The sequence below is a fragment of the Drosophila guanche genome, unplaced genomic scaffold (genome assembly GCF_900245975.1).
Source record: "Drosophila guanche unplaced genomic scaffold, DGUA_6, whole genome shotgun sequence".
NCBI classification, from domain to species: domain Eukaryota; kingdom Metazoa; phylum Arthropoda; class Insecta; order Diptera; family Drosophilidae; genus Drosophila; species Drosophila guanche.
The window spans coordinates 149545-164314 of NW_022995767.1; the positions used below are offsets into that span (position 1 = coordinate 149545).

A 14770-nucleotide genomic window follows, 5' to 3' on the forward strand; every position below is an offset into this window, starting at 1 on the left:
TGAGGACAATCGAAGGAGCAAAGTAGTGGCATATGCAGACGATGTTGTCATAATATTTACGGGACAATTTAGCCAAACGCTCTGTGATCTTATGACCACAAAACTCGCACGATTGTCAGAATGGACAAGATGGTGCGGTCTGAGTGTAAATCCCTCGAAAACGGGACTACTATTCACCAACAAGTATACAACTCCGCTTCTCAACTCTGTCTTTCATGAGGCATGGGAAAAACATACAGAATAAGAGAGGAACTGCGACCACATTATGGGGTTGGAAACACAAGACTAATAAGCATATCCTTAAGCTCTGTGAGTATCGTGCATTAAAACTGGTTAAATATTACTAATGAGATGTCTTTGTAGTGTAAAAAACTGCCTATCCACACATCACGCGCCTTTGCACCGTGGCGTTGTATGTGGGACTCGCAGTAAAAACTACAACGGAATTCAGCCAAGATGTATGGCTCATGTGTTCTATAAAAAACTGAACCATCGCGATTACCCTGTACAACCAAATGTTTCCATGCTTTCCCATAAAGCTTCGAAATTCTGAAAAACTAATGAATGCAGGCGTCAATCGGCTCTCACATTTTATTACGGCTGTTACGCCGACTAAGTGTGTGACTAACCCTCTATTCTCAGTGCATTATATTCCATGGTACCATCGGAGGGAAAACAGGAGCTAGAGTGTACACACATATGTAAATCTGCATGTACATTCATACATCTGGACATTTTTATGTGTGTAGGTCGCAGGAGCCCGTGCCAAGGCGATACAGTGACAGGTGATGATGAAGCATGGATTGCCCGCCGGTTACTCACGTGTCCCAGATGCGTGACTGACCCACAAAAATACTCTCACCTGCAATCAGACAGTCGAGCGTCTGGGCAGCCCCCGCAGAATATATGAATGTACATACAACAGTCGAACAAAAAGTATTCTCAACGTGCCTTCAAAGTAGCGCCCACCCAAATGCTCACCCTGCGGACCATCCAACCACCCTCGTGCCTAATCGAAGCCAGATGCGTTCGCTTATTTTGACGCTTAACCCACTGGCAGTGTCCGAGGGCTACACAGCCACATGCTGTAGTAGAGACTTTACTGTGAGCTAATCACGAAAGGAAAACGATTTAGTAGCAGTGGGGAGGAGGCAATGGGGGATGGAAAATCTTAAAAACCCCTAAGCTTCCAATTTATATTTACAGTCGAAACTGTAGTCAAACCACTGAAATGCTTTTCTTCAAGCACAAACCCAACTGGACGCTACCCATGGGTTAAGGCGAAACGAAAACGTTGTATGAACAGACATACATACATATGTATATGCATACGTTCATGTATGTTTGCATGTGTATTTATATCGAAGCGATGAATGAACGGCGAATGATAAAAGCCGAAGCTGGCAATGCAGATTCGGCACTGCCGAGGAACAAATGAATTCTGGCCTCAGAACGAATGATGATGTGAGCAAGTTCATGCTTCAAACTATAAGGAGGCCTCGTCGGTGGCAGAGTTACTCGCCGCTTTTTCTTACTGTCAGTGGTCGTTTGCTTGTCGACGCGGAAGGTTGGTTGCGGACAACATTTTTTTTTCAAATTGTTTCAAAACACAGACTACTATCATAAAGCAAACTATTAAAAATTAAATTATGTAACAATTATTATGTTTTTTCACATTGCTTTTAAAGGGTTAATCAGCACACTCCATTGTCGTTGCCCTCACACTTACAGCGAGAGCCCTTTCACTCGATCTTTTCACTCGCACGAATTTCCTAGTTTTGCCGAGGAGACCTCCTTATAGTTACTTCATGAGCAAGTTTCAGAAAAGCTTTGCGGCTGGCGCCGCAGCGCTTGTTCCACTGAGCTCGGGAATCAGTTAGTACTTGTTTATGTTTCCTACAAGTAGGTCGGGAATTTCTAGAGAAAGACGAGAACAAAACGACAACTAAACACGCTAAGCAACGCGCAATCAATCCAGATAGTTTGATACATTTGTGTTGCACATCTACACTCTTTTTTATTGGTGCCAGTTCTGAAGCTGAAGCAGTTCACAGTGAAGTAAATATATAAACATTGTACATAAATTCATATTTAAATTCATACCGATCAGCTCTGTGAGGCGCAGGGCAAATAAGTATGATACAAAGAGCACCAAAGCTAGATACGACGAATTCACGTTGTTGTAAAAATGCAATACCCTTGGATTGAAAAAGAAAAGAAAAACGGCATCTTACATAAAATAACCTCGTTGTTTTTCCACTCGATATATGTGAAGTGTGTATTATTAGAAGCGATAGGCGATGGCGAATGGCCGGACCGCCCGACTGCCCAACCGTCCCAACCCGTGTGGCACGTTTCAAAAACGGCATCAAAACAAAATTATTTAATGCATGCATACACATGTACATACATATGTACATATGTAGGTATGATGTAGATACATATGTATGTACATATGTATGTTTACAGTACATACAGAACGCATACTCGTAGGCAGGAATTAACATACTGATGTGTCTTCAAACTACAAGTGTGTATCTTCGTTTTTCTGCAGTCTTCGCCGAATAAAACCACTAAGCATTTCTATCTACAATCGATGAGAAATCTGGGAACAACAAAAAATATCATCTTTTTTGTAAGGCTTTTAAGTTATTTAAGGAACTTTAGTAAAACGTAAAATTAGCCAAAAAAATAATAGCACCTCTTTTGAAAAATGGATTTAAAATTTAAAAAATGACCAACAAGTAACGAATTTCTTAGTTAACACTTGTGAACTATTAATTATAAATCTATATTTATCATTCAAGATTTAGTTCAGTGTCCTATTTTGGCAACATCAGCTGCGCAGCGTCTCGGCATGGAATCCACTAAGACCAGGCATAGCTTTTGGGGAGCTTTAGACCAGGACTCTTAAATTTGTTCTCAAAGTTATCCTACAGTGGTTGGTTTGGAAGCAGCAACTACCTTTTGGATGGCGGACCACAAATTTTCGATGGGTTTCATTTCAGGCAGCTGTGCTATCCACTCTAACACGTTCAGTGTGGGCCCCGAACCGTTCCGTTGCTTTCATACTTGGGTTATTTACCGGTTGAAAGACCCACACTAGTGGCATTTCATATTCTGCAAACGGTAGCATTATAGTCTCCATGATATCCACGCACACGTTCTGATCCTTGATGGTTTATATTCATTTAACCTACTCCATGTAAGAGAAGCAGGCCCATACCATTAAATTAAACCGTTTATTTTTAATGGATTTCTTTGGTGTTTTGGCGTTCCTTGGACGTCTTAAGTATGATCGAGATTCCATTTCAGTAAATAAAACACTTTTTACTCATCTGACATGCCAATTGCATGCTCCCTTGCAAACAAAAAGCTGCTGGACGGTGTGGGCGCAGCCACTGCAAAGTATTTTCTTCATTCTGACTTAATAATGGTCCAATCGGATCCCAATTTGGTGATCTGATAGATATGGTCGAACCATCCGAATGGCGTATTTAGTTTTCTCGTATTTCGCGATTTGCGTGGGCGGAAGGCGGCGGGCGAAATTTTGAAATACACTTGTAACAGTGTGAGCATACAGCCACCTGGAAGCAAAATTGGGTGGCTCTAGCTTTTATAGTCTCTGAGATCCAGGCACTCAACAGGACGCACGGACGGACAGACGAACAGACGGTCAGACAAACAGACATGGATATATCGACTCGGCTATTGATGCTGATCAAGATTATATGTATATACTTTATGGAGTCGGAAACGTTTCCTTCTGTGCGTTACATGTGTACATCCACTTCGTGCACAAATACAAAATACCCTATTTACTCTTCGAGTATAGGGTATAAAACAAATGGATACAGGATTTAATTTGTTCTACTTTTTCTGAATTTTTAAAGTCATATTTTCTTAATAAATACCTCACAAAAGTCAACAATTTTCCATTTCAAAGCTTAATATTTTTTTAAATGGTAAACTAAAACCAGAAAGTGTTCCAGTATTCATTATAGATGCATTTATCAGCTTCATAGAATGGCTTATTTCATAACAACCAGATGTAAGATACTTAATTTGTGTGAAAAAAATAAGCGGTACCTATAAAAACAGCTTTCAGAAAAAATACCAGATTAAAAAATTCTTTAAAAAAAAGTTCAACCATCGGAAAAAAAAATAGTCATCAATCCATATCTAAGCCCCATATCTTTCAGAAAAGTTAGTCTGGATCGAAGCGGCAAAATCGTGTCGAGTAGTGTTATCTGACCTATGTAAATCCTTAGCCTGACCCCATTTTTGTCTTCCCCAATATTCGCTCACAGAGTTAATTTAGCGAGCACTTGAATTATCCTTCGACCACTACACAGCAAAGGCACAATGGAAGGCGAGTCCACAGAGTCCACACACAACACTAAGGTGTCCGATTCGGCCTACTCCAACAGCTGCAGCAACAGTCAGTCGCAGCGCAGGTAAGTGGAGGCCTTTGTCGCCCTTCGCCAAAATCAAAATCATGCTTGCGTATTCCCCACAGTGGCAGTTCAAAGTCCAGGCTGAGCGGCAGCCACTCGTCGGGCAGCAGCGGCTATGGGGGCAAGCCTTCCACACAGGCCAGCAGCGACATGATCATAAAGCGCAACAAAGAAAAGTCGCGCAAGAAGAAGAAGGCCAAGTGCGCACAGACTCAGGCGAGCATCACATCGCTGGAGAGCGCCGAGGAGTTGCCGCTGCCCCACTCCAGCAGCGCCGCCTGCGACCAGCAGATCCTTCAGGTGCTGGCGGGAACACAGCAGCTGTGCGACCAGCCGGCGTCGCTTGACCACAAGCTTGGCGAACAGCTGGACTCAAGGCATAATTGCGGGGTCAGCAAGTCGGAGCAGGCGCAGTCCTTTTCGCTGCCCTGCCCGCTCTCAGTGTCCACCCTTATGCCGGGCATCGGCATTTGCCATGGCAACAGCGCCGCAGGCGGCAAGTGGGACAAGACCTTTGAGTCCTGCAAGCTGGAGACGGGCGCCGCCAAAACGGAGCGCCATAATGTGAAAGAGGAAAGCTTCTGTTGTGTGATCTCCATGCACGACGGAATCGTGCTCTACACGACGCCCAGTATCACGGACGTGCTTGGCTTCCCGCGGGACATGTGGCTGGGCCGCTCCTTCATCGACTTTGTCCACGTCAAGGACCGGGCCACGTTTGCCAGCCAGATCACCACGGGCATTCCTATTTCAGAGTCGCGCGGCAGCATGCCCAAGGACGCCAGGAGCACCTTCTGCGTGATGCTACGCCAGTATCGTGGTCTGCAGACCAGCGGCTACGGTGTGATCGGCAGGTCAGTGCACTACGAGCCATTCCGCCTGGGCATGTCGTTCCGCGAGGCGCCCGAAGAGGAGCGCTCCGACAACTACATGGTCGCTAATGGCAGCAACATGCTGCTAGTCATCTGTGCCACCCCCATCAAGAGCAGCTACAGAGGTGAGCTGTCCGAAGGCCGCCCCCAAACCCCCCAAGTAGCTACTCTATGACGCTCCCGTATGTTCCTTTTGTTCTGCTCAGTTCCCGAGGAGATCCATTCGCAGAGGAGCCCCAAGTTCGCCATCCGCCACACGGCCTCTGGCACTATCTCGCACGTGGACAGCGCGGCGGTGAGTGCTTTGGGCTACCTGCCGCAGGATCTCATGGGCCGGTCCATCATGGACTTCTACCACTATGACGACCTCCCCGCCATTAAGGAGATCTACGAGTCCGTCATGAAGAAGGGCCAAACGGCCGGCGCCTCTTTCTGCAGCAAGCCCTATCGCTTCCTCATTCAAAACGGCTGCTACATCCTTCTCGAGACGGAATGGAGCAGCTTTGTTAATCCTTGGTCGCGCAAGCTTGAATTTGTCGTCGGCCATCATCGTGTCTTTCAAGGTGAGTTTCTGCCAATTTTTGTATGTATGTACATATGTTTCTATATGTATGTACATATTTTTCCATACATAAATATGTACATATGTACATATGTTTCCATACATACATAAGTACATGCACTGCGCTGTACATACATACACAATTTGAATGTCCTCCTATGATACCACTATACAAGGTGGTCCCGTCGGCAAAAGCGATCTACTATTTAAGCTGTTTGTAAGTGCGAGTGAGGGGTTCAGCGTAGAAAGTGTGAGTGAAACCAAACTATCGTGTGATGATTAACACTATGATGGCATGGGGCTTAAAATTGCCCATTACAAGAAAACGAGTTGTGTGCTTGTTTAAATTTGATTTTTCAATAAGCCACTACTTGAAGGTAGTCGGTATTTTGGTTGTTTACACACAACCTTTTGCATCAACAAGCGAGCACGCACTGAGAAGTAGCAGAACCGAACGGCACCCGAGGGAGTCACCTTGTATAATTGCCTCATGCATATTTCCTTGAACTCTAGTTATACCCGGTACTCCAAAAATAAATAGGTTATATTGTATTTGAGTGAATAACGGTTGTATGTAACGCACAGAAGGAAACTTTTCCGACCCCATAAAGTATATTTATTTCTGATCAGCATCAATAGCCGAGTCGATTGAGCCATGTCTGTCATTGTATGTCGGCTAGTTCTCTGAGACTATAAGAGCTAGAGACAAATTTTGGCTCCAGACTGCTGTATTCTCACACTGAAACCAGTGTATTTCAAAAATTAGCCACGCCCACTTCCGCCCCAACAAAAGGGCGAAAACATCCCAAATCTACAATTTGAAGATAAAAGAAAACTGAAAGCGCCATCCCGTAGGGAATGAACATATCTATCAGATCACCAAATTGGGATTCGATTGGATCATTATTATAGCCACAATGAGAAATTAATTTCCAGTGGCTAAACCCACCCTGTCCCGCAGCTTTTGTTGTTCTTCTCTTCATTCTCTCATTCACACTCTGCTTCTGCTTCACTCGGCCTCTGCCTCTGCCGCGAGTCTGCAGTGTGTGGGTCTAGGGAAGGGGGGCGAGCTAACGGAGCGTGTTGGTGTGAGAAGTGTTGTAGATGTATATGACAGATGAAGAACAAATGTTAAATTTGACAAAACACCGCTAAGGTGCAGAAGTAGTACTGAGTGGGGGTATAAAAGTTGTGACGCGTAAGAAGCGTCTCACACGTCCCTTCTCGTTTTGATATATATTCTGTCCATGACTATGCGTGGAGTATCTGGGTACTGCCATATATTCTCGATCCTCTCGATCCGCAATATTACCCGCAATAAACTAAAGCTCTTAGAAAAACTATACAAAATGTTTTTTATTGTATCTATATTACACTTGTAATGTATAAATTACTTTGCATTTGGGGAGCACAAACATTAACCAATATTGACACAATTCAGATCACTCATTCAAATGACCAAATTTAACTTTTTTCCGCTTCTAACCAAACCCACTTTTTCTGATAGACTGAGGGCTTTAAATTGTTTTAAGATGTAATTTTTCTATGGAAGAACATTTTTTTGAGAATTTTTAAAAGTGTATGTTTTTATTTTGTAGCGATTTTTTTAGCGGTACCGCTTTTTTTTCAAATAACTTAAGTATCTTACATCTGGTTGTTGTAAACTTAGCCATTCTTTAAAGCTGATAAATGCATCTATAAAGTTTACCTAAAAATTTTGTGGTTTTAGCTTACTGTTTGAAAAATATTAAGCTTTCAAATGCAAAAATGTTGATTTTTGTGAGGTAGTTTTTTCGAAATTTTGACTTTAAAAACTCAGAAAAAGTCGAAAAAATAAATAAATCCTGTTTTCACTTCCGTTACGTGTATCAGCTTTATAGAATAGCTAAGCTCATTACAACCAGATGTAAAAAAAGAACCGCTAACTCTAAAAAAAAATGTTACAAACAAATACCAGACTTTACAAATTCTTCAAGAAAATGTTCTGCCATAGAACAAAAAAATGATCATCAAACCATTTCTAAGCCCCATATCTTTCAGAAAAAGTTGGTCTGGATCGAAGCGGCAAAGTCGTGTCAAGAAATGCAATTCTCGTTACATAAAACTTTTACTGAAACATGTTGCCCAAGTGTCCTTAACAGGTTGCAAATGACTCTTTTCGGCCCCGATATTCAACACAAGAACTTCTTTAACAGAGAAGACTTTCTATTCAAGCAAAGATTAGTTTATTGTGAGATTGGTGCTCTTACTGTGGTTGCTGGAGGAGGACAGTCAAAAAATCCAATCGATAAATTACAGCTTACAGCTCGCACACATGAGAATGAGATCCATATTGAGATCCCTGTATGAGATCCATAATAAGATAATTAACCAAATTATTATTATCATTGTGATGTTTGTTTGCTTCCATGCGGGTAGGTCCGAAAATGTGCAACGTTTTTGAGACGCCGCCCAACGCAAAGCCAAAGATACCGGAGGACCTGCAGAACAGGAACACGTGCATTAGGGAGGAAATTGTGAGTTTGCTGGCAGAGAAAGTGTCGCGTCCCTCGGACACAGTCAAGCAGGAGGTGTCGCGCCGGTGCCAGGCCCTGGCCAGCTTCATGGAGACGCTCATGGACGAGGTGTCTCGGGCGGACCTCAAGCTGGAGCTGCCACACGAGAACGAGCTGACTGTGTCAGAGCGGGACAGCGTCATGTTGGGGGAGATCTCGCCCCACCACGACTACTATGACAGTAAGAGTTCCATTGAGACGCCACCCAGCTACAACCAACTAAACTATAACGAGAACCTGCTGCGTTTTTTTAACAGCAAGCCTGTCACTGCACCCGTGGAGCACGACCCGCCGAAAGTGGAGTCCTCGGATGTGAGCAGCGCGCGCGAGGATGCCCGCAGCACGCTTAGCCCCGTTCATGTCTTCAGGGGCAGTGGCGCCAGCGGCTCCTCCGGCAACTTCACCAGCGGCAGCAATATTCATATGAGCAGTGTGACCAACACGAGCAATGCCGGTACAGTCATTGGCACAATCACGGGAACTGGCACTATAACTGGTACCTCCGGAGCCGGCACTATTATCGGAAACTCCGGAACCGGAACGGCAATCGTAGACGGAAACAAAAACGGAAATGGAAACGGAACCATTATCACAAGGGCCTCTGGCACCAATGGCGCCAACACCTCTGCCGCCGACAACTCTGGCGCCGACATCTCGGGGGCCTACCACTCTGGCGCCGACAATTCTGCCGCCGAGAACTTTTGCCCCGAACACTTTGGTGCCGAAAACTCTTGCCCGGAAAATTCTTGCGCGGAAAACTCATGCGCCGACAACTCTGGGGCCGACAACTCTGGGGCCGATAACTCTGGCGCCGATAACTCCGGACCCGACAACTCTGGGCCTGAGAACACTCGACCCGACAACTCCGCCGCTGACAACTGTGGCGCAGATAATTCAGCCTCTGGGTCCGGGTCAGGCACCTCTGGCGGTGAAGGGCCATCCAGTGGTGGGCAGGACACCAAAACCCACGCTGCCATTCCCGATTCACCGCCCATCTCGCTCACCGAGTCGCTTCTGAGCAAGCACAACGACGAGATGGAGAAGTTCATGCTGAAGAAGCACCGCGAGTCCCGCGGGGACCGCCGCACCGTCGAGAAGAACAAGAACAAGACGGCCAAAACTATCGACTCCATGAAGATACTCGAGTGCAACAGCCCTGGCCCTGGCCCAGGCCCAGGCCCAGTACACGGCACGAAGAGATGCGGGTCCTATTCGTGGGAGGGCGAAGGCAACAAGCCGAAGCAGCAGCCCGCTCTTAACAGTGTGGGCGTCGGTACGAGTGGGTCCGAGGCCCCCACCGGTTCAGTGTCGAAGTGTCCGGTGGGCAGCTCCGTCCCTGTTGGTGGGGTAGGAGACGCTGGCACTGTCAGCGTCGCCGTCGGTGGTGGAGGCCAGCCAGGCAATCTGTACTCCTCAAGTGGGATAACCTGCACGCAGAATATCAATCTGTGGCCCCCCTTTTCGGTGGGCCTCACCGCACCCGTTCACACCACCCACACGGCCATCGCCCAGAGCAGCTTCTCGACACAGCACAGCCTTTTCCCCACCTTCTACTACATACCCGCCTCCCCGATGGCCCCCACCACTCCCGCATCGAGTTCGGTCAGCCCCACGCCACGAGCCCACAAGAACAAGCATCAACATCAGCATGAGCCGACGGTCGCCGATCAGCCGAGCACCTCGCAGCAGGCGACAGGAGCAGGTGCAATGCCTCTGCAGTACGTGGCCGGGGTGATGTATCCGCACCCGTCGCTCTTCTACACGCACCCAGCGGCGGCAGCCACCACGGCCATGATGTACCAGCCCATGCCCTTTCCTGGAATAGCCAATGCCATCCAGCTACCAGAGCAGCCCAGCACCTCGCAGTCTGTCTACAGCAAGACCGTCTTCTCGGTAAGTGCCCTCCCCATTTCTTCCCATGATAAGCTCTCCCCACTGATCAGCATCGCAATAACTGCTTCGGCAGACTCAACAGGTCATAGTGGCCCCGCCGACGCCGACAACAACACCGGCGACAGCGACCCCAAAAACTCAAGGAGCCTTCCACTCGATCACACCCGCCCAGCTGCAGCGCCCGTCGTCCCAGGACACATCGGTCAAGACGGAGCCCGCCTCGAATGTGGCATCCTCACATTCATCCAGCAAGAAGGTGTCCAACTCGTCCAACCCCTCCGGCATGGGAGACTACACCTCCGACCAGGCTTGCTCCAGGAACCGCGCCATCGTAAAGGTATTTTGAAGCAACTCGTCTCTAACTGGTACACAATAATCTGAAATCGTCATATGGCCACAGAAATACACAGACAGCAATGGAAACAGCGACGACATGGACGGCTCCAGCTTCTCGTCCTTCTATTCATCGTTTATCAAGACCACAGACGGCTCCGAAAGTCCTGACAACGACAAAGAGGGAAAGCATCGCAAGTTGAAGGTGAGTCAGCAGAGAATACTCAAATCTATATTTTAGACCAAGAGTCAACTTGTAATATTTCGGGGCCTGTTGACAGAGTAAAAAAATATTTCATTATTTAATAATAACACTACTGCTACTAATTACTTTTTCTGAAAGATATGGGGCTTAAAATGGTTTGGTATTAATTTTTTATACCCGGTACTCGAAGAGTAAATAGGGTATTTTGTATTTGTGCACAAAGTGAATGTGCATTTCCGACCCCATAAAGTATATGTATATATTATTAATCAGCATCAGTCTATATAGCCATGTCTGTCTGTCCGTCTTGTTTGTCGGCTAGTTCTCAGAGACTATAACAGCTAGAGCCACAAAATCCAAATTGCATCCAGCTTCTTTATGCTACACTATTGCAAGTGTATTTAAAAAATGATCCACGCCCCCTTCCACCCCCGCAAAAGGGCGAAAACCTCCAAAAGCTATAATTTTGAAGATAAGGAAAACTAAAAACGCCATTCCGTAGGAAATTTCTATCAGATCACCAAAAAGAGCGTGTAGGCGTGAGAAGTTATGTAAATGTAGATGACATATGAAGAAAAAATGTGAAATGTCAAATGTAGAATTCGAAAAAATACAAAAAAAAAACAATATTTTACAGGTACACTGACTGAGTGCCGGGTATAAAAGTTGTGACGCGTAAGATGCATCTCACACGTCCCTTCTCGTTTTTTCTATGGCAGGTATTTATTTGTAGTGGTTTTATTAGATGTAGCGCTTATTTTTGTCACATAACTTAAATATCTTAAACCTGGTTGTAACGATCCATTCTTAGCCATTCTACAAGGCTGAGGAATGCATGTATAGAGTGCACCCAAAAACTTTGTGGTTTGACTTTAAAAACTCGGGAAAGGTCGACAAAGAAATGTAGTCCTTTGTCCTCTATTTTTTTATGTACAAGTGCATTATTCGATCGTCGTTGGAGAGACGGATGAGCTAAAATTGTTCAACTACGCTCAAATAATGCACCTGCTACAAAGAATACCAGACTTTAAAAATTTGTCAAAAAAAGTTCTGGCATAAAAAAAAATCCATAAATCTTCAGAAAATCTATCTATCAGAAAAAGTCGGTTTGGTTCGAAGCGGAAAAAAAGTGTCCAGTGAAAACAATATAATTTATGGGCATGGGCCCCGCGCACACTCTCTTGCTGTTACTTCCAAATCGGAGATAGACCTATGCATGGCTCCGACAACGGCACTCGGCGGCGAATTCCAAATTTTTGTTGAAGGCCTCGTATTTCTTGATATGTAAACACTAATCGAAATGACAACCAACCCGATCAGAGTACGAGTATGATGATCAAGTATCTCTGTATCTCTGTTCATCCTGACTAAAGACGCTTTCCGAATGACAATAATTTCTAACATTTGTATCACACGCAGAATATAGCCCGATTGAGCAGTAAGATAATGGAGCACACGGAGGAGGACCAAACGCAGCACGGACATGGATAGCCAACGGCTCAGGTGCTGCTGACTGACGTACACAATCCGTTCCCCAATGCCAAGGACACGTCGACCCAAGGGGCGAATGAAGCAGCATCAGATGGTAGGGATCAGAGCAATGGATAGGTAATGAACAAATGCCACACACAAGTAAACTAATTAACTAATTATATTACATTTTCAGCTTTTTCCATTTAAAAACCAACAAATTCACTTTACTCCTCATTTTAAAGAATTGGACTCCTCGTTTTAAGGAGTATTGGAATTAATCGGTATTGCATTAATTAAAACGAGAAGGGACGTGTGAGACGCTGCTTACGAGTCACAACTTTTATACTCGGCACTCAGGACAACATCTAGATGTAGAAGACATCGCCAACCACTAGATATCGTTCACATTACAGACAACGTACTTTTTACTACGTTTACCTACTAAATAAAATGCATCAAAAAAATTGGATCAGTTAATCGTATTTTCCCATTTATGAGATATTTAAAACAGCGATAAAATGGGTACTTTTTCCCTGCACATTCTGTGCAATAATGACCGCTAGGTTTCACAGCAGATTTTTCGAAAGTGGCGGCCACTCTTTTTCTAATACATATTACATTACATAATACGTATTACATGTATGTTTTATAGCAACAAACTTCTGTGAGTATGTCGTAAATGCAACAATTCAATATCTTAATGCTACAAATTCATTTTACTTATACAAAATACTAATTGCTCCCGGCCATAAGCCCTTTGCGCTAATTTGGCGTAAACAGCCACCAAAACTGGTCATTGGGACAATAGTGCATCTGCACCTCAGCTGTGTTTTGTCAAATTTAAAATTTTTTCTTCATCTGTCATCTACATCTACAACACTTCTCACACCAACACGCTCGCCGCTCTTCCCTAGACCCACATACTACTGACTTGAGCCACTAACCAAATAATATATTAGACTATCAGCTGCCTATAAGCGGAACGTCACCGCAGAATGTGCGTCGGGAAGTCCCAGGCCTCTGCCAACGTCGCAGCAACAAGTATTAGTGCGTGTAGAACACGCAGCTAGAAGTCCCAGCTACATTTGTATTAGCGCGTGTAGAGCACCCAGCCAGAAATCCCAGCTACATCTGTGTAAGTGCGTGTAGCCAATGATTTTTTAGCGCTCCAAACCGGTTCTGGCTTGATTCACACGGACACTGCAAGTAATGTATGTGTTGGTGCGCTGACTTTCTGAAGTGCGATGGAACGAAAATTCGTTTTGATGATTTGATTTTGTTTTCGGGGCTTGGCGTATGAAACTGACCTACCGCAACATGTGCAGAATGAGGGGTTGGAAAAAATAAATATACCAATAAAAGTTTTTATTGTATTTGAATGCTGTAATTGTTTTAAATGCAGATTTTATACTGCTTTATTCAAAATTGTATGCATATTATGGAAACGCTGTCGCTTCTCGACTTCGTTGCTGCCATCTTATTAACATTGTTACCGAATTCATCTTTTACAGACAATTCTTTTCAGATAAATATAAAAACATATATGCGTACATAAGCATATGTAAACACATATGTATATATATGTACATACATCTTTCCAATTTCTGTTCTAGTCTTCGGTTATGTTCTCAACTTCATGTGCGCTTTAATTGTTAGCGCTTTAAACCTTTTGCATTTTTTTTATTCTGAGCTCACATACCCTTCAAAATCAAAACCCTCAAGACTTAATGAAGAAGCTTGCCTCTCAATATAAAAATACACTTTTTTTTGTGTGATCGTTATATGCTTTATATAATTTAGGAAGAAAGGGGTAACGAATATAAACAGCTGAATATGTATACAAATAATGAATTACGGCAATTGACTTTGCGTTGTAAATATTTTCCATTAGAGTATTCAGAATCACGGTGTGAACAAGAATTTTGCCTTGCATATGTACACACACACTAACACTTGAACATTTTCCTCCGACTCCCATCGGCAAATCGAGATTTGGACAACTGACTACAAAATTTGATGCCCAAGCATGGCACTAAAATCTGCATAGACCCACCTCGTACCTATTTTTTTTTTTTTGTGTACATAATTTATTCCACAAACACTTAATCAAAAATATAAATTATAAAATAGTTAATAGATAAGCGTTAACTACAATAAACAGCAAACACCAAACCAGCCAGCGCGAAATTCGACAGCTCTTGTCTCTCTCTGAATATTCGCCCGCGGATGTCTTTCTATTTTAAAATAAAATATACCTTATCTTTCTTAAATATCATTTTTATACCCGGTACTCAAAGAGTAAATAGGGTATATTGTATTTGTGGGGAATAACGGTTGTATGTAACGCACAGAAGGAAGCGTTTCCGACCCCATAAAGTATATATATTCTTGATCAGCATCAATAGCCGAGTCGATAGAGC

At 44.1% G+C, this 14770-nt stretch overlaps 1 protein-coding gene across 3 annotated transcripts; it reads left to right on the forward strand.

Moving 5' to 3' along the window:
- Window positions 1-1868: 1868 nt before the first annotated feature.
- LOC117591150 (period circadian protein) lies at window positions 1869-12692 on the forward strand. Of its 3 annotated transcripts, none has more exons than XM_034284261.1 (9): window positions 1870-2058; window positions 4311-4457; window positions 4520-5454; window positions 5536-5892; window positions 8310-10339; window positions 10413-10676; window positions 10740-10877; window positions 12297-12485; window positions 12544-12692. In XM_034284261.1, the coding sequence occupies exons 2-8, from the start codon at window positions 4366-4368 to the stop codon at window positions 12366-12368; spliced, it is 3888 nt and encodes a 1295-aa protein (XP_034140152.1). In that variant the 5' UTR covers window positions 1870-2058; window positions 4311-4365; the 3' UTR covers window positions 12369-12485; window positions 12544-12692. The 3 variants fall into 3 exon arrangements, with proteins under 3 accessions (XP_034140154.1, XP_034140152.1, XP_034140153.1); XM_034284262.1 differs by lacking the exon at window positions 1870-2058 and adding an exon at window positions 2464-2534; XM_034284263.1 differs by lacking the exons at window positions 10413-10676; window positions 10740-10877; window positions 12297-12485; window positions 12544-12692 and having other exon boundaries at window positions 1869-2058; window positions 8310-8627; window positions 8704-8895.
- Window positions 12693-14770: the final 2078 nt, after the last annotated feature.

Excerpts from the sequence above, each read along its gene's own strand:
- LOC117591150 (XM_034284261.1), top strand. The coding sequence starts at position 4,366 with ATGGAAGGCGAGTCCACAGAGTCCACACACAACACTAAGGTGTCCGAT. Across the intron at positions 5,455-5,535 it reads CATCAAGAGCAGCTACAGAG|TTCCCGAGGAGATCCATTCG; the intron begins GTGAGCTGTCCG and ends TGTTCTGCTCAG. Across the intron at positions 10,878-12,296 it reads GAAAGCATCGCAAGTTGAAG|AATATAGCCCGATTGAGCAG; the intron begins GTGAGTCAGCAG and ends TATCACACGCAG.